General features: G+C 44.1%; 1 protein-coding gene across 10 annotated transcripts in view; it reads right to left on the reverse strand.

The window, feature by feature from the left end:
• TTC7B (tetratricopeptide repeat domain 7B) overlaps positions 1–20,325 on the reverse strand; it is a 248,922-nt gene that overhangs the window by 77,562 nt on the left and 151,035 nt on the right. For 9 of the 10 annotated variants that reach the window (XM_073895744.1, XM_025869471.2, XM_073895746.1 and 6 more), the window contains 2 exons: positions 17,440–17,512; positions 14,618–14,778 (listed from right to left, as the gene is read on the reverse strand). The exons of the other annotated variant lie outside the window; for it this stretch is intronic. In XM_073895744.1, coding sequence (XP_073751845.1) covers positions 14,618–14,778; positions 17,440–17,512 — 234 coding nt within the window. The remainder of the gene's footprint in view (positions 1–14,617; positions 14,779–17,439; positions 17,513–20,325) is intronic. 10 annotated transcript variants of the gene reach the window in all.

Consider the following 20,325-nt stretch of genomic DNA (forward strand, 5'->3'; position numbering starts at 1 on the left):
TGCCAACCCCAGAGCCGCGCCCTCAAACTGTGCTGAGGGTCCTCTGACTATCGCTGGAAGGCAGGGGCAAGAAGGAACCGGTTCACGTGACTGCTCCCACTTGACCTCAAATGCCGCTCGGGGACTCACTAATGGAGAGTGTTCAATAAACGTCACCTGAATGAATGGTCGATCTACTCAACTGTTACGCAGGAAACAATTTCCTTGACCATTAGGCTTACCTCACGGCCGTATTGACACACTGTTCATTGGCTCATTAGAAAAAAATATAGATTTTTCCAATCAGTCCAAAGCTGGACAAGGCCTTGAGCAGTCCCTATAATGTTTCACTACCCAAGAGTGTGGTCCAGGGCCGGCAGCCTCAGTGAGCCCCGGGAGCTTGTGAGAAATGCAGACTAGCCACCCACTCTAGATCCAGTATGCCTGAATCTTCATGTAACACGACTCCCGCACGATTTGTGTGCAAATTTAAGTTCAGGAACCCCCACTCTGGTTCATAACTCTCCATCCTAACCTTCAATGGGCTGATTTTTTAAAAGATCTCCAAAGGAAAGAGTTCCCATAGCCGTCCCCCCGCCTTAGGAAATTCTACCTGTGTTTATTTCATTCCAGTAAGAATTTTGGGAGTATTTTATGCTTAGAATTCAGCGGGAATTCTGATCAACCACTTCCATTAAGCCCACAAATGAAGGGGGCTCCCACCCATTGAACAGAATGCTTCCATTCCTTCTGGAGGGATTCCCAGGATGGCTTTCTGATGGCTCCATTAGAACCCCGTCCAAGTCCTCCCTAAGAGTCTCTCCAGGGAGGGTCGGTGTACCAACCCAGGGGGCACATTCACACTGTCACCCATGTACAGGGCACCCCGAGTCTGCAGAGCACTGAGCAGTCATCCACTGCCATTGGGAGTCCTCTTCGGGATGGAAAACTCAAATGTCTTCCACAACCAGGCAAGTGAATAGGAGCTGGGCTCAAGATGTCAGGGAGTGTTTGGAGTCGTGCCTGCCTACCCAAGAGGTAATCAAATCCAAACATTTTTAAAATGTGCGCTGACCTAACGGGACTCTGCGAGCGAATGTCAACGCACAGGCTGCCAGACAGAAACCCCTAGTTTATAAGGTTTCCAGGAGTCAAATCTGAGTACCTAGTTGTCTTTACAAAACCCCAAGGCACACGCTGACTCCCCCATTGGTTTGCTAACACAAGCACCAAAGCGGGGGGGGTGGTTAGAAGAACACGGCTCTTCTCTAGGGATCAAGCCCTGTCCAGGAACTGACCCCCGTGGCTTACCGGCAAACTCCTGTCTGGGAGTTTTTAACCACTGAGGAAGTTCTAAAAATCTGATCACTTTTAAGGTCCCGAGGTGCTCAAAAAGAGATGCCGCCTAATGCGTCGGCCTGTGTGGGAGGCCATTCGGCATTCCCCCACACCGGCCTTGCTGTCACCTGAGTGTCGTCCCGGCCCAGGCTCCCAGGTCAGCTGGGTCCTGGGGAGATGACCACCACACTTATTTAACAAACCCAAGTGTCAGGAGCAGGGGCCTCACTCTCCAGAACTTTGCAGCCCTTCAGCCCCGACGGGGCCGTCCGTGAGGATTCAGCTGCACCTCCCGGTACCCTAATCCGGCCTCCTCTTTATGACAGGCAGGAACTCCTGTTAGATCCCCTATCAGTTACATTTCGCTTCGCATTTCAGTCAAAGTGTCAACAATCTGGAATACTCCCCCATCCTTCTAGCGGTATTTTTAGAACAAACAAACAACTGACATATTTAGCTAAAATAAATCACCTCAAGAAACCCCAGTTTGGCTCATTTTTTGCTCCCGGTTCGGCTATTTAAGCTCAAGTCGGACTAGTGACCGGAACCAGCACCCAAGCTGGAAATGACACGGACAGGGTAAATGAAAAACACCCCCGGAATCACACTGCCTGTGTCTTTGTCAAAGACCTCCTCCAGTGTCTGAGTTTGGCATTGTTTTTGAAGGGAGCCCTTTCACCTGGTGCCATCCACAAAGCAACAGAAAGCAGACATGGACGGTCCAGACTACTTCCTGAGCGCTGTCTCCCTGGGGGGTGTGAGGGGCCGAGGACTACCTGCCCTCTGTTCGCTAAGTAAGCTGGTGAGCAAGTGCCTTTGGCAAACGTAGCCAGCCAGTAAGTAAATGTGTGAACAGGAAATATTTGAAAGTAAGTCTTCCCATTAAACTCTCTGGCTTGAAAAAAAAACAATCTATTCTCTCTGAACCACAAAGCTCTTGGTCATTTCCAAAATGGGGGAGGGAGTGAGCCAGAAGCTTGAAACAAAACAATCCTATTCTCTCCGAACTACAAAGCCCTTGGTCATTTCCAAAATGGGGGAGGGAGTGAGCCAGAAGCAATGCTACTGACCTGACGCTCCCCAAAGGTCATCCCCCTGGAGCATTTCCCTGTCTTTATTTCTGACATAGCTCCTCCCATGGCCCCGATTTCCCCATATTCCGAAGTCTGAGGATGGGAGCTCAAGTGAAGAAAGGAGACACTTGGGTCTATTTCAGTGGATGATGGCAGATGCCAAAAGAATGGGAATCCTCCGATCACCTGGGCCTAGAAAGGGAAGAGCCCAGAGCCAGACGTGACAAAGACAGAGGAATCCAGGAGGCTCTGTAGGATCGAAATGGCACCCTCCACTCAAAGTCAGGATGGGAGCCAGAAAGGAGGAAACCGGCCAGGGTGCTGGGAAACTGAACCAGCTCTCTGGGACCAGAGGTGGACAATGCATCTCTCTGGGATTGGATGCCAAAGCGGCCCTCGAATCCTTGAGCCAGGAACCTGCTGCTGTGAATTCTGGCCTGTTTTACATTTCCCACATTCTCTGACTTGACGTCCTGCCTGTTCTCATTGAGTACAGCATGAAGGGTTTGGTTTGGTTTTGCTTGGCTTTGTTTCAGCGGTGTGAAGGAGACCAAAAGCAGGACCCTTGTCCCTGGGGGCTGGAGCTTTCACAGGGGGCCCTGCTCTCCAGGATGCAGGTGGCAGGGGCCACGGTGGCCATCTTTCTTTCCTCTGAGGCACTCGGTACATTCCAGAGTAACTCTTCACGTGTCACTGTGAGTGGTATGAAGGCGGGGACACCGCTCTCCTCATCCTTGGCAGAAAGTGGGGGCTCTGTGACCTTTCACTAGGGGGTGTTCGAAGGACAGTGAATCAGATCATCTGTAGGTGGGGTCATTGATTCCAACCAGCTGTTTCTGGCTCAGGGTTCCCATGGGAATACTCATGGGATAAATGTGCAGATTGTCTTCCTTATCTTCTTTCAGGTGTTTTTGTTTTGTTTTGTTTTTAAACAGATAGTAAATAGTTAAACTTTCATGGCCTTAAAATGCAAAAAGACCATTATGAATGCACGGACATTGAACTGTATTTGGACTATTGGATGTGTTTTGCACAGCTGGCTGGGTAACTCGCAGATGCTTTGCATGACCCATATGCAGTAAGCAGAAATCATTATTTTATATAGCAAACTTGGCAGATTAAGACCAAAATGGACCATAGAAGAAACACAGGTAGACACATGCTTAGTTAGCTATGAACTAAGGCTCCCAGACTACTCAGCAGGGTCATTACTTTCAACCATTCATTGCACAAACATGTATTAATGTTTGCAGCATGCCAACCACTGGGGTAGGTGCTGGGGAGCCAGAGGTTTCAGGAAACACCTTGCATGAAGCCTGAAGATGATACTCCATATGTTGAATTGTTGAGTGAGATACTTAGAAGAACTTGAGATCTTGTAAAGAAAAGCACCAAAACAAATAAACCTGCATGTCACCAGTGGGGGTAGATGGCCTTGGTGTGGCCGCCCTAGCCTGGCTCTCCCGCTGCTGGGCCTCCTGAGGAGCTCTGTGCCCTGGCTGATGGGAGAGTGGCATGTCCTGCTTTCTCTCCAGCATACTCTGAAATAACCAGGAAAAGGGGAACTCTCTGGAAAGGAAGCAGGATACTCCCATGAAGACTTTAGACTGGCCACATGCATGTGGACTGGGGGAGCAGAGCTTGGGCCAGCACAACTCTCAATCTGAGGACAAGGCCATCCCTAGTCCTGCAGAAGTAAGGGTCTTCTCATAAACCAACTGGGCTTCAAATACATTTCTCTCCCATTTCTTCTTTTCCAGTTCTTCTTCTACCCTTACCTCATAAACTCAATTTTTCAGTTTCTAAGCCATTTCTTGTCGCCTTTTTGGTATTTTGTCTCTCTTAACAAGCATCTACATTCCCTGAAGGCAACACCAGAGACCCAGAATCTCATAGAAAGATTACATAAACGGGCCGACGCAGGGGGAGGCTGCTTCCCTGCTTCAGCCAGCCCCTCCCAGAAGAGTGGTGGCTTCAGGACCCAGAGCCAGAGAATCCCAGAGCAGAAGGACCCCCAGGTATCTCATCTCAACCTCCCAAGAACACTGGAAACCCTCCCATCACTATACATGTCGAGAGGGAGAGGACGGAAAGCTGATTTTTTTTTAAAAAAACTGTAATAAAATACACATAACATAAAATTTCCCATTTTAACGTGAAGAGTTCAGTGGCATTAAGTACTTTCACATTGCTGAGCCACCACCAACACCATCCGTCTCCAGAACGTTCTTCCTCTTGCAAAACTGGAGCTCCAAACCCATTAAATGATAACTCCTCATTCTCCCCTCCCCCCAGCCCCTGGCAACCCCTGGTCTACTTTCTGTCTCTGGGATTTTGGCTGCTTTTGGAGCCCCATATAAGAGTAACCACAAAGCATTTGTCTTTTTGTGACTGGCTTATTTCACGTAGCGTAATGTCCTCAAGGTTCATCCATGTGGTAGCTTGTGTCAGAATCTCCTTCCTGTTTAAGGCTGAATAATAGTCCATTGTACATATATATCACATCTCATGTATCCATTCCCTCATCAATGGGCACGTGGGGCGCTCCTACCTTCTTAGCTATTATGAACAATGCCGCTGTGAACATGGGTGTGTGAGATCTGTTTGAGTTCCTGCCTTCAATTCTTTTGAGTACTTACCCAGATGTGGAATTGCTGGGTCATATGGTAATTCTATTTTTAATTTTTTGAGGAACTGTCATACTATTTTCCACAGTGGCTGTACCATTTTACATTCCTACCAGCAGAACACAAAGGTTCCAGTTTCTTTACATCCTCACCAACACTTGTGACTTTCTGTCCTGTGTGTGTGTGTGTGTGTGTGTGTGTGTGTGTGTTAATAACAAGCATCCGAAGGGGTATGAAGTGATATCTCACTGGGGTTTTGATTTGCATTTCTTAGTGATACTAAGAAATATTTCCATGTGCTTATTGGCCAGCTGAATATCTACTTTGGAGAAAAGTTCCTTTGCCCATCTTTTGTTTGGGTGTTTTTTTTGTTGTGGAAAGTTGATTTTAAAGAAGCTACTGCACCACTGAATTTGCTCCACTTTGATCCACGGTGTCTTTGAGGCTGCTACCCACCCTCCTTTGCCCAAAGATCCTCCTGTCCAACTTGTATCCGGGAGGTTGGCATCCCTGGGTTGGTAGCCTTGTGCTCATCCCTCCCAGACATCCTTCAGGTATCTACGGATTACTTCTCTTGACTTAATGAGAACAAACTTGCTTTGTGGCCCAACTTTCTATCAAGTGCAAATTTAATGGCCATGTCCGTGCCTCCATTACTCAGCTTAGGCCTAACGAGAGCCCACAGCACCAGGCCTCTCAGTAATCACTATGTCAAAACATTACTCAGTATCATACTTCAACTTAAATTGAGTGTAAGAAAGAAAGAGTGAGAAAGTGGCAATCTTACTTGCCAAGCAATGATTTTTTTTTTTAAACCAGATACGTGCGCCACTTGAGTAAAGAATGATCCTGACCATGCTTTCCAGTTTATTGATAAGACTGGCAGGGGAGATAGCATAAAAATCCTTTTCATGTGGATTGCTAGCTCTAAGAAAGCATAAACTGTCTTTCTCTTATTCGTGGCAGCATTCCTGATGCCTAGTGCTGCATGGCATGTGGAATGTGGTAGGAACTCAGTGCTTCAAAAGCAGTGGTCAAGAGCACAGAGGTTGAGGCCAGACCACCTGCATTCAGATCATGACTCCGCCACTGACAAGGTGGGTAATTCTGGACAAACTAGTTTACCTTTCTGTGCCTCAGTCTCCTCATCTGTAAAATGGGGATGATAATATTATCTACCGTGGTTCTCATGATGATTAAAGTAGTTTAAAATGTGTTAATTGCGGGGGCGCCTGGGTGGCTCAGTCAGTTAAGCATCTAACTCTTGATCTCAGCTCAGGTCTTGATCTCAGAGTCGTGAGTTCAAGCCCCGAACTGGGGCCAGCGTGGAACCCACTTAAAAAAGAATGTGTTAAGTGCTAACAAGAGTTGCCTCTACCAAGGTGGTATATAAATGCTAGTGATTATTACTGCTAAATGAGTGAATGAATAAATGTTATATATGTTTACTTCTTTCCATAGTTCCCGTTGGCGTAAAAAGAAATGTGATCACGTGACAGGATCTGCATGACAGGATCTGCTCTCGCAGGTACGAGAGTAGAAGATCATACACAGAAGTGTTCAGAGGAGATGGTGGTCTCCTGGCCAGGTGTCCAAGGACTTGTTTCAGTACCTCCTCATGTATCAAAAGTGAGGGGTCAGAAAACATATCTAAAAGAGTTGTCGAAAAACCTCAATGATGCCACTTGGATTTGTATCCTTGAGAGGCTCCAAAAATTACCACCTTGTGCTTCATGTAACATTTGATGATATAAATAAGAAAGATTAAAATTCAAATCAATTAAAAATCTGTAATTAGCAAAGTTGTGCAACCACAGTTTGGCTCAGGGCAAGAGACTAAACCTGGTGGTTGCTGCCCTTCGTGGCCTCTGTAAGGCTTGCTGAATTAGAATAAAACATTCTAGTCACACTACCGTTCTCAGATGCCACTGTACATATGATACTCTCTGATATATTTTCCCAAGACAAAAAGCAACAAATTGTCAGCTCTCATCCCAATATTTTATCTAAAAATGAATCCCCATGGCAGAAACACAAAGTCTATGAGGGGCTGATCAAAGCACTGGCTGACAGACTGCCCCACTGTCCTCAGGAGAGACAACTGTTCCAAATATCACCTGGCACCTACTTCTACCTTCTTGGGCCAATGAGGAAAACACCAAGTAAAATGTAGTCATCAACTTGGAAATTTTTGCAAAGCTGTATTGCAAAAGAAGAAATATCAATGCTCCTCTACCAAGTACAGTAGATAGTGAATCTACCTGAATTTACAAACACTCTTCAATATAAAAATGCATTGTTAGATTTTATTTTGGGGAAAACTTGCAATGTGTTAAAGACATTTAATACATCATCAGCAAGTGATTTCTCACTCCTTTGTTTAGGTATTTAATAGTTAAAGGGTTTTCACAAAAATAATTTTTCAACAGAAAAAGAAGGCAGTTCAGAAGGAACAAAATAAGACATGGCACATAGAGAAATTGCAGACATAAATCCAACCATACCATTACTTACATTAAATGTGAAGGGACTAAACACTTAAGACAAAAGGCAGGAATTATCAGACTAAATAAAAAAATAAGACCTGGGTGGCTCAGTTGGTTAAGCGTTTGACTCTTGATCTCAGCTCAGGTCTTGATCTCAGGGTCGTGAGTTCAAGCCCTGCACTGGGCTCCACGCTGAGCGTAGAGCCTACTTAAAAAAAAAAAAAAAAAAAAGCAAGACCCAACTCTATGCTATCTGTTAAGAGAAGGAGGATGTGAAGAAATAATGGCTGAGAATTTTCTAGAAATGATAAACAGTACAAACAATACCAACCCGTAGTTTACGATAGCCCAGTGACTCTGACCGAGCCGGAGCCACTCTGAGCTGTTTCACGGTAAGAACGTATAGCACCCGCAATGACGTCAATTGGAAGCAGCCAGGGAGAAAAGACAGATGACATTAAAATGATCCAAAATTAAACAAACAGTTGACTTCTCAACAACTACAAGAGGAGTAAGATCATTTGCGCTGTGAGAAATGTGAGCTTAGAATTACATATCCAGTTGGAAAACCTCTTTTGAGAGTAAAGCCAATGTATTTTCAGACACAAACTGAGAAATTGTGCCAGCAACAGACCCTCACTAAAATTTCTAGGATAATCACTAAACAACAACCAAAACAGAACATTCCGTTTCCAAATCAGTAAGAAAAAAACATGTAACAAAAACATAACTAACCTAAAAGAAGGTAGGAAGAGAGAGAATAGCCTATGAAAGAAAGGGCAGGACAAAGAGAAAGCACAGAAGAAGTAGGAGATACTAACACAAATGTACCAGTATTTACAGTAAGTGGAAATGAACTAAATGTTCCAGATAAGACTGTCAGTTTGAGTTAAAAAAAAAAAAATCAGCTGTATATAATGAGCACAAGAGTGAATCTAAAACATAAGAATATAAAAAGTTCAAGGTAGGAGAATGAAGAAAGATACTCCAAGCATACATGCGCAAACACGTCCACACACACACACTGCATATGTGTACCTGTATTTGGACACACAAATGTAGATGAGTGTTGTGGATGCGTGTGGATAGCATCTAAACTAGATTCTGAGGCAAAATGAATTATGTAACTTATTACATAATGATACAGGGTTGAATCTACCAGGAAGACATAGCAATTCTAAATTTATATGCACCTAAGAGCAGAGCTTTAAACTATATAAAGCAAACATTGCTATGACTATGTGGTGAAATAGGACAATCTACCATCCCAGTGGTAGATCTCCACATATCTCAGCTCAATAATTGACCAATTAAGCAAACAAAAACCATCAGTATGAATAAAGAAGATCTGAATAGCAGAACTAATAGCTTAATCTAACAAGATGTATAAAAATGTACCCCCAGATGCAGAAAGCATTCTTTTCAAGCACACATGGAGGATTCATAAGATGTGACCACATGGTGGGCCATAAAACAAGTCTCAACATTTCAAGTTCATATAGATGACAGTCTCTCCGAGCACAGTTCAATGAAGTTTGTTAAAAGCCCATTAACAAAAGATAAGTGGAAAAAACCCATATATTTGACAATTAGAAAACACAGTTCTAAAATAACTAAGGAGTCAAAGAAGAAGAATGGAAATTTAAAATGATTTAGAACAAAATGATGATAAAAATTTCAGATGTTGAAACCGTGGTCTACAACTAAAGCAGCACTTGGTGGGGAATTATGTCTTAAATGTTTATGTCAGAAAATAAGAAAGACAAAAAAATTAATGAACTAAGCACCTACTTGAGAGATTAAGAAGGAAAACCAGGTAAAACAGAATGAACTCAAAGAAAATAGAAGAAAGGAAATGTTAGAAATAAGAACAGAAATTCATGAAAGAGAAAGTAAATACACAGTTGAGACCATAAAAAAGCTGGTTCTTTGAAAAGATCATTGTAACAGACAAACTTCTGGCAAAACTGTTCAAGAAAATCAAAAAGAAGGCACATTAAGCAATATTAGGAATGAAAAAGACTTAACTGCAGGTGCTGTATGACAATAAACAGATAATTAAAAAACATAAACAGCTCCATGCCAATAAAATTTAACATTTAGATGAAATGGACAAACACTTAAGATATATACATATATTATATATATTTTAGCTTCTATGTTATACATAGCTTAATAAAAGAAGCAGAAAACCTGAATATCCTATAATCATTTTTGTAAAAGCCTAAGAAGTCTTTCCATAGAAAAAAGACCAGTGCCAGATGGTTTTACAGGCAAATTCTACCGAAACTTATTATTCTAGAAACAAATAATTCCAATCTTACACAAACGATTCTAAAACACACACAAAAGAACTACTCCAACTCATTTTATGAGGCTGGCCCAATCTTGATGCCAAAACCTGACAAGTATACAATGAGAAAGGAAAATTGCAAGCTATTTCACACAGGAACAAATACAAATGTTCCTAAAAAATTAGTAAACTGAATCCACTAAAAAAAGCTAACATGTCATCATCAAGTTGGGCTTATTCCAGGAATGCAAGGTTAATTTAACATTTAAAAATATCAATCAATATAACATTCACAGGTTAAAGGAGCAAAACCATACAATTATCTCAACAAATATAGAAAAAGCATTTGATAAAATTCAGTATCAATTCATGATTTAAAAAAGATCAACTCTTAGCAAACCAGGAAGAAGGAAATTTCCTTAACTTCTTAAATAGTATCTATAAACAAAACTATAAACAAACATAATTCTTAATGGTAAAACACTGAAAGAATTTTATTTAGCTATATTGAAGGTCCTAACCTAGTCCAGTAAGGCCAGTTTTAAAAAGTTGAAGGATTAGGGATAAAGAAACTAAATTTTAATTATTTCAGATAAAAGTCTTGTATAGAAAGTCCACATGGCAGCACCCATAAGGCCCCATTCACTTATATATTATATATATATAAATCTATATAAATCTATATAGAATTACACAAGTTTAGCTGAGTTGTTGAGTCAAGAATGTACAAAATTCAGCTGCCTTTCTAAACACTAGCAACAAGTAGATAGTAAATTTGATAAAGAAAAAAAGACTGTATACATATAGTGTATACAAATGGAAATTTTTTTCAGGTAACTAGGAATAAATCCAGTAAAAAATGGGCAAAATATTTAATAAGAAAAATTGTAAAACTTCATTAAAAAGTATTTTTTAAAGACCTAAATAATTAGATGTAATGGCCATGGATTAGAAGACTCACTGTCACAAATACAGAATTCTCCCCAAGCTGAGCTATTAGATTAAATGTCATTCCGATAGATGTTTTTGTTGTTGTTGAACTTGACAAACTTGATTCAAAAATTTATACGCAAGCTCAAAGGCCTGAAATAGCCACAACACTCTTTCGGAGCAAGATACAGGGAGGGACCTACCTCACATATAATAAAGTTGTAGGAATGCAGAAAGTGGCAATCACACATAGATGGCACACTGACTGAAAGAACCAAGTAGAAAGGTCAGAAATCGTCCCTCTCCCCCCCCCCCCCCCCACATATGGGCATCTGATTTAAGACAAAAGTAGCACGAGGAGCAACAGGGAAGGGATCTTTCCAGTACACGATGCTGGGACAACTGGGTATCCACGTGGGGGAACACTACACTGAATCCTTCCCACCATACAGACATCAAACAATCATTTCCAGATGGACCCTTGTACGTGTGAAAGGTAACACAAAAGAGCTCTTAGAATATAACTTAGGAGACTGTCTTTATGACCCTGGAGAAGGGAAGGGAAGGTTTCTTAAACTAGATGCAGAAAGTACAATCCATGAAGGAAATGGTTGATAAATGCAACTACTTTAAAAATAAGAACTTCTGTTCATCAGAAAACAAGTCACAGGTGAGGAGATGATTTTTGCAACACATATAACCAACAAAGGGCCTTGTAACCAAAATATATAAAGAAATTTTACGAGTTGGCATGAAAAAGTCAACCCAATTGGCAAAGAGGAAAGACTTCTCCCTGTGCTTCACAGAACAGGAAAGCTGAATGGCCAATATAGAGAGACAAAGGTGTTCAACCTCATCATGCCACTTAAACTCACAACCTAACTCCATTAACCAGCAATCACGTGGCCAAAAATAAGTCTGAAACACGGGGGCGGGGTGTTGGTGCGTGCAAGCCCACGGGCTCTTGGGCACTGCCGCTGGGCGTGCAAAGCGGCACAGCCCCTTTGGAAAACAGTTTGGAATTATGTGGCAAAACGGAAGAGGCACATATATGACCCAACAATCTCACTCCCAGGTAATACCCACAGAAGTACGTGCACCTGTATGCCAGGAGACCCGTACAGGAATATCTACAGCAGCTCTGCTCCTAACAGCTGAAGACTGCAAACAACCCGTATATCCATTTCCAACAGCCTGGAAAAACACACCGTGGTATATTTATATAATAAAATACCATGTATCGGTGTAAAGGAATACATTGCTGCTGCGTGCAATAAGGATGAACCTCCGGAACCTAGTAATGTTAAGCAACAAAAGCAAGCAGTGTAAGGATATATTCAGCACAATTCCATTAAAAATTCTTAAATAATCAAAACTAGAAATTTTTATTAGTTGGGAGTGCGAACATCTATGGTATAGAAACACAAGGGAATGCCCCGCCTAGAATTCACGATGTGGTTAATGTTCGGAGATGTTAGAGAGGTTAAGGGGATAGGAGACACGGGGGCACATGGGAAATTCATAGGCAATATTAGTCTTCTTTTTCTTAAACTAAGAAGCGGGTGTATGTGTTAGTCGTATTATTATTTTAAATATATTTAATAAGTATCCTTTGGCTTTTGCTCAATATCTAATAACAACAATTTTAAAGGATTTAAAATATCGCATTTGAGAACACTGGAGAAGTACTAGTCATCCTGATAATATGAATTCCTACCAACTACTGAGTGATTACCATTATAAATGCCTTAGATGCTCTAGCTCAGACAGCTCAATGTCCTTGGAGGGGCAGCCGGTCTCTCAAGTATTATCCTCACTGTCACCAGGAAATGATAAAAGTTCCCTTGAGGGAACCTAACAGGAACCAATGGGTCTATGATTCTCGGCATCAGGCCAGCTAAATCAATTCTCTGTTCAACAGTTGAACTACCCAACAGTTAAACAGGCCTCAGCCCGACTGTGGCAAGGGCCCTCCCCTCCATCTGGCAGGTATGGAGGAAACATTAGCCATGTCCTCAATCTGCGTCTGGCTGATGGGACGCAAGAAACAGGCACTCCCAGGCTTCCGAGAGTCTCTGGTTCTGCGGGAGACAAGCCTGTCACAAACAAACAGATACGACTGCTCAACATTCGGGACAGGTGCCCACATCATCTTGTTTAGGTTGGTGTTGAAATGTTTTACCCCGGGTTTGGAAAGAAACCACGGGATCCACCAACTACATCTGGCCCCAACTTTTAATAAAGTATTCTTGGGAAGAAGTTTCCCATCACATAGGAAGAAATACAAATATTTAAAAAGCAAACAAGTCATCGGCTGCTCTCAGACCTGCTGCCATATGCTTTGCTTTTTTTGAGCTTACAGCTTAACATTAAAATAACAGGCTCGCATTCCTCAAATATCTCTACTGCTGTTCCTTACTTATTCTACTTGAAAAGACTGTCAGCTGCTGTCACTTGGAAGCATTACCATATTAGCCACCACTGTTTACTGCTCACTGCGTGGCGTGGCTATTAGTTTAATAAGCCCTCCTCTACGATGACACCCCAGGCTGTCTACACAGGAGACACACGCTAGAATCTAAGGTCTAATGAAGGTGTTAGGGGTAGGAGGCAGGGAATGCTGCTTTATAAATATTGATGAGAGAAACAGAATTCAATTGCATCAGGTACTTTGCTGATGGGTAAAGGACCGAGTCCTCTGTAAAGTGCTTTGACTGCTTGAAGATTCCACGGGCTTACCAGCTTTGGATGAAACCCAGAAGTACACTCGGTGTGTAACAGAGCAAGTGTGAGGCTGCACGAAGTAAAACATGCAGCAAAGCTCTTTAATGCACTTGGCACAAATAGCTGAACCGACAAAAGAAATCTCTAGTCAGAGGTTTCCTGGATGATAATGAGAATCTTCTCGATGGGGAGAACAGAAGTGCCCTTTTCATTTGAAGACAAAGAAATGTTTGTAATGGAAATGGGTGAACCAATCTTCTAAGGAGAGCTGCTGAAACACACTGATTAAAAACAGTGAGGTGATGAGGCAGAGAAATAAAGCCAAAGGCGCTGATTTCCCAAAGTGAAGAGAGCTGTTCTGAACCCCTGCCCACACTCCATCCTTCCCCTCCCCGCCCCCCGCCCCACACCGCCCCCGCGCCACCTCGGACCCTGCCACTTAGACAATTAGAAGCTGTCAGCCTGCACAGTGTTTACTGTTTCTGGCCACTGTGTCCTGGTTACCAGGCTACTCCACTGCGAATAAAATGGGAACTGAGACGCCCACATGACAATGTCCTTCTCCCAAAGCCTCCCCGACAGGCCTGGATTCAGGGATTTGGAGGAATGTTGGGAAGATAAGCTTTCATGCCTATGGCAGCTTATAAGGGCAATTCTTAGGCACAGAGATGAACTGATTTATTTAAGGAGTTTTAGTTCCTAGAGAACGAACCAAGGCACAAAGAGGTCAGGTACCTTGGTGGAAGTCGCCAACAAAATAGGAAAATGTTTTTCTTCGAATTGACTTTAAGACAACTCATTTAAAAACACCTGTCGTCTCCCTCTGACCAATAATTTCTGTCAAATCACACTTTGATACGCAGGTATATTTTTTTTCTAATGTACATTTAAAAATGTAAAACTATTACAGTAAAAATGTTCATCCACCATCCATCTAAAATCCATCTTTAGTGTGCACCAAGGGTACACATTGGGAAAGACGCGATAAGGTATTTTTAACTTAATAAGGGTGACCCGACAGGCTATGTTTGTTTCCAAATATCATGCAAAAACAAGAATAAGGCAAGTTTGTACTCTTTATCCTCAGGATATCTGTGCAGGACTTAAAGCAGAATGAAGGAAGGGGGAGGAGTAAAAGTGAGTAGCTTTCTGAGTAGGAGCACTTACATAAAATTCTCCGGATATTCACTGAGGGCCATGTCAATGATATTCAGAGCATCGTGGTAATGCTTTTGTGCAGAGAGTAAGAGGGCAAGGAGGTGCAGGGAGTTGGCGTCATCACCTTGAAGTTGAAGAGCTTGGCGGACGTACCCCAGAGCCTCTGGGATCTGGTTTAAAACAAAATCAAAAAGAATTTTAAAACGCGCATGTGCGTGTGTGTGTGTGTGCGCACGCACACATGAGAGAAGCTACCACTTCAATAACTAACTGATTCTCTGTAAATATCAAAAGTCATTTCACCCTGTGCCACATTCAGATCCTAATCTTTGTGATAGCCCCAGGATATTAACCACAGACATGCAAACAGATGTCCTCTTCAAGCGATAGTGTGACCCACGGAGTGATGCAAGAGGCTCTGCTTCTCTCTGTAAGACTGCCAATACCAAATCTTTTGTTTCTCCCTAAAACACAATTTCTCTTTTCCACAAAACTGATGCACTCTTGATTGTGCCCAAGATACTTTCACTCTCAATGGAGACACATGCAACTTGCCAGAGGTTCTTAGTGGAATTAAACTGCCTGAGCTGAACTGTTCTCATTGTTTAAGGTACTACCGAACCAAAGTACACAGTAAGTTACAAAACCGTAAACAGAGCTTTCCAAACGATCAGACACCTGTGAGTCTCTCCAAAGTTCCTTCGTCCCGGACACTCCATTAGACATCAAGGAAATATGCAAACAAACAAACAAAACCCCACACCTTTCCAAACTACAACCCAAAATAATGCCATCCAAGAAACAAATTGCAATGCCACATACAAGACAGATGTATCCAAATTCAAACAGGACCAGAGACAACCTTAACCTTTAAAATGCAAGAGCTGTTCAAGACTTTCTTCAAAATCATCCAGGCACCAGGGTTGATAAAATGCATACATGATGGATCCCAAGACGCCATGCAGGTTCAACAGTGACCAGGAAGAATTAGAACCTGACGCTGGATTTCGAAATAGAGCTCGGAGCATTCTTACACAGCCACCCCAGGGACTCCTTCCTGTCTCCAGCCCCCAAACCCAGTCCCCACGTTGGATCTGTCCTCTGCTCTCCTACCTCTTCTCAGCCGTCAGGGACCTCACTCTGTTAGCAAGAAGCCACGACTTCCCAAACCTATTCGTTTTCCTCTCTGAAATCCTATTTTTGACGGATTTAAGTTCTAACTGCTGGCTACGGAGGCTTTCTGCCACTGAGCCACAGCATCAGGGGGGTCACAGCCGGCAGAGGGTTCGTCCAGCCCAGCCCTTCCTTTATAGGGAGGAAGCCGAGTCCCGGGGGGTGACAGGCTTGAGCATTTCCATCTAGCTTTTGAGTGACTGGGACAAGAGTGGCACTAGATCTTCTGCTTCCGCTCCTGTCCTCTCCTGCTCAAACGGCACTGGTTCTGAAGGTAAGAGGGCCCCGGCCCCGGCCCAGCAGGGACACAGTCCCACAGAGTGTAGGCCTTATGCTGTGGGCCCACCAAGATGGTGGCAGCACCCATAAGGCCCCATTCACTTATCCTCTCCTCGGGGCAACCACCCACTCTGTGAACGAACGGCACTCAGCCTGCTGCTACAAGGAGGGTGGAGAGGCAGGTATACTCATGGTGTTGATTTGCAGGGGTGACCAGCCCTCCTCAAGGGCTAGCTGACTTGAAGGAATTCCGAGCTAGTTCCTTCGTTGAACGAGCATTACCCAATGCCTAACACCTGTCGGGCAGTGTTCCAGCTGCCGGGGTAAAGCGATGAGGATGATGGACAAGAGCCTCTGCCCTCGTGGAACCTAAAGTCTAGGGAGGAAGACAGATCCTGAACAGGAGAGCTGAGCAGGAGGAAGAAGGGCAGGCCGCCGCACGAAGAAGGCTTTGCGAAGAAGGTGAGAGAAGCTCCCGGGGAGGGGGGACCAGTGCAGAGCTGTTGCAGCAGCAGCTCCCCGTTGGTCCAGCTGTGAGCCCCACCATGCCAGGCCACAGGGCCTGTACAGAGGATGCATCTTGGTTTCCTCAGGCCCCGGGTCACCACTGGAAGTCACTCCTCCACGCCATTCCCAGGCCTGCGGGGAGTCAGAGACAGACCTACAGCCCGGGCCTGCCCGGGGAATGGCATGTCTCAGGGGCTGATCTTTGCTTCACCTCCAGTCAGCACTCAGGACTGTGCTGGGGTTACCACCAGTGTCTTGCACCTGGTGGTCAGGCAGGCATGCGGCCAGAGCCTCCGAGCAGCTGGAAGGGGATGAGAATGGCAAAGGCAGCTTCTGGAAGCTGCCATTGGGAAGATGAAGGCCAGCAGAGCTTGCCTCTCCAGCAAGGAGAATGCTGCTGAGTCCCGTATTTGAAGGAGAGATGGTCCCTATCTTCTACATGTTATAAAGGAAGCGGGTACCTCTTGCCCCTGCCTGCTGGCATCTTCCTTATGACAACTGGGGGCTCATTCCCTACCATGCAGCTCAGCACTGGGCCCGCCAGCAAGGGACAAAGGCTCTTTGGGGACTCCTGGGCTCCGGGCATATGCCATGTGCTGCATCCCATGCTGCCCTCTGAACCCTCCAGATCTGTGGACTTAATCTCCTAAAGCAGAACCTGGGATACCGGTATCTTCCCAGCAGAGGCTCAAACTGACCAAAACGCTGGTGGCCGTGCTGGGAGGAGTCACCATCCCCTCAGAAGAGACCCCGGCTCCAGGTCCGTCTCAGGTGAATGAGAGAAGACAAGCTACTGCCTCACACAGAGGCGCTGAAGGAATTGCATGGAGACAGAGCGTGCACCAAGTTTAGGGAACATGAGAGAAACTGACCTGTCTGGAGATGGCAAGCTGCAGAGCCAGGTAGAAAGCTGCTTGGTGATCTGTAGGTGACAGGCTGTGGGCCCTGAAAAAGTATTGGTGGCCATTAGTACACGAGCGAGGCCATTTTACCTTTCCTAGTCAACGAGTATTCACATTTGCAGTTTTACACCAAAGCCACATATTTGACTACGTAATGTCTCATTTAAATTCTTCTCTTTGGTCCACTAACAAGGGTAATGCATGTTCCCTCTTATGACTGTGTGCAGGTATGAAACAGAAGCATGCTCTGTGTTTTCTCTGGCATCTGAAATAGCAGCCCACGATCCTTGGCTCTGAGGAGGAGCCCGAGGTGAAGAATCCACAGGCGCCTCCCCTTGGGCTGAGCAGGAGAGGCCCACGTGTCATGCTGGGACACGGGGAGGTTATAAGTGTCCTTGGCAAGGTGACGGCTGCTTTGGTTAAGTTTTGGCTTGGCCTTAATGCTACTTCATCCAAATTTCTGGATTTCAGAGAAACTATATGAAAATCAAAGACCTGGCTTTGCTTGTAAAATGAGGTTTTGGTTTTTGTTGAACCATGGGAAGAAAAGAAGGGTTCTCGTTCAGTCTTTTGAAGCTTTTACTAAGTTCCATGCAGTTTACTAATGTCGTCTGTGTAACTGGGACATGCAGGGCTCTGTGGCCGGATGCTAGGCTTGTTTTTATTAACTGGCCTCAGACAGTGGATGGGGAAAGGCTGTACTGGCCTCCTACTTGATGGCAAACATAGTCATTCTTGCTTTTATGTGGAAGTCAATTGTATTTCACCAAGAGTAACTCAAAATGTGACTATGTGCAAGACATAATTCTGTCTAACAATCGGGGAGGAAGAGAAAAACGAACTTTTGCTTTCTTTAAAAGGCACTTTGGGGCAGACTAATTACAAATGGGAGGGGCAGACGGTAAACAACCCTTCATGCTCTTCTGTCAACACTCCGTGATTAAAGGAGGCTCTTCTACCAGCAGAAAACAAATCGAGATAACAAAGGAAGCCAAATCATTATGGATTCAACTGCATCAAACATGCCAACGATGGTTTTCTGTAGTAATAAGGCCTTTTACTGAAACTGTCCATCCTGCTGTGGAGAAAAAGGCTCAAAAGCCTTCCAGGTATTTGGCATCCAGAAAATACGCCAAGTCCAACAATTAGGGCCTTGTTTAGGCAAATGTGGTAGCTCCAGGGTGGGCGTGGGGAAAAGCTGGTGGTGGTAGTGGCGGGGGTGGGGGTGGGTGGGGAGGGTCTGTCCTTTTGTTAATCTCAATAGCAAAGCCCCTAAACTCCCATTCCTGGGGAGACTTCAGTAATGACCTTGCCTCAGGACACAGCCTTAGTTTAAGAGGTGGCAACTGAGTAGTTGCCTGTGTTGCCCTTTTAAATGTCTTATTCCTACCGGAGGTCTGCTCTGTGGCCTCCGGTTTTTATTATTTTACAAGTATTGGTTTTCCATGAATTTGTACATCAAAGAATTTTTTTTTCTTCCGTGTTCATAAAAAGTGAGATTGGAATGTCATGGTTTCTGTCTCTCCCAATACTCAGGGAAAATGAATACAAAATTAATTATGAAGAGACTCTGAATTATTTAGCATTATTTATCTTATCTTCTTTCACAATTGATAAAGCCAGGTTTCTACACCCTCAAAAAAAAAATATTCCTCAGAGCTATAATTTTCTCAGCCCAGTTTAGAGTTGTCATAAATGAAGTTAAATCAAATCATGGCTGCCTCTGCCCAACACCAACCAAGAGAGAAGCTGGCAATGGCCTGGAGAGTTCAGGGAGTAGGTGAAGGTAGTCCTGACCAAAGGGCCCACCCTGGCCTCATCAAATAATGATTAACTGCTAGTCACAGCACTGACTGTGACAGGAACAAACCAGAAGTGATTGAAATCTCAGCATTTCTGGGGTGCGTCAGGACAAACTCTGAAGAATTGCCAACTGGATATCCAACTGTCCTGTTTCTAAGGAGACACAACTTAAACATACACATTTGAAAACTTTCACTTCAATAATTCGGCTAATGAATTAAACTGACCACTTTAGCCTATGAGAGCAACAAAGAGATAAGGAGAATGCCCAAGAAAGCAAGAAAAAGTGCACAGTGATGAGCTCATGTAGACTCCAGAAAACTTGCTTCAGTCAGGCAGAACAGCTTCAGCAGCCATGCTTCCTGTGGCAAAGCCATGCCCCAGAAAACCCGCTCAGCAGAAATCAGCAAGTTGATGCAGGCAAGAGGAAGGACATTAGTGATCTTGAAAACTGCAAGCCTGCTGGACTCTGCACATGGATTTTTTTTTTTTTTTATTTAGGCCACCCACCCAGCACGGAGCCCCACGTGGGACTTGAACTCATGACCCTGGGATCAAGACCTGAGCTGAGATCAAGAGTTGGACGTTTAACCAACTGAGGCACCCAGATGCCCCTCTGCACATGGATTTGAAGCAGCCTCATAAATCCCATTCCCACACAGTGAGTAGCTGGTGAGGCTGCTAAGAGAAACCCAGAGACCCAAAAATGTCACCACAGGGACACTCACAGAGCACCTCTCTTGTCAAAGCACCTCTATATCCATTAAGTCAATTTCTCTTCCATAAGGAAAGGAAGAAATATTAGACTGCTGACTCACTGATGTTGCCCATCTATCCATTTACCTACTCATCTATTCATCCATCTACCCAAGTCACCCATCCATCTGTCCCTCCATCCATCTAACCATCTGTCCACTTATCTGTCATCCATCACCTATCCATCCATCTGCCCATCCATTCATGTATTCATCCATCCACTCATCCATCCATCTGCCCTAGTCACCCATCCATCCATCTACTCATCCATCTATCCATCCACTCATCCACCCATCT

Source organism: Callorhinus ursinus, unplaced genomic scaffold (assembly GCF_003265705.2).
Source record: "Callorhinus ursinus isolate GAN/ISIS: 27379988/994484 unplaced genomic scaffold, GSC_fseal_2.0 scaffold8, whole genome shotgun sequence".
Classification (NCBI taxonomy): Eukaryota; Metazoa; Chordata; class Mammalia; order Carnivora; family Otariidae; genus Callorhinus; species Callorhinus ursinus.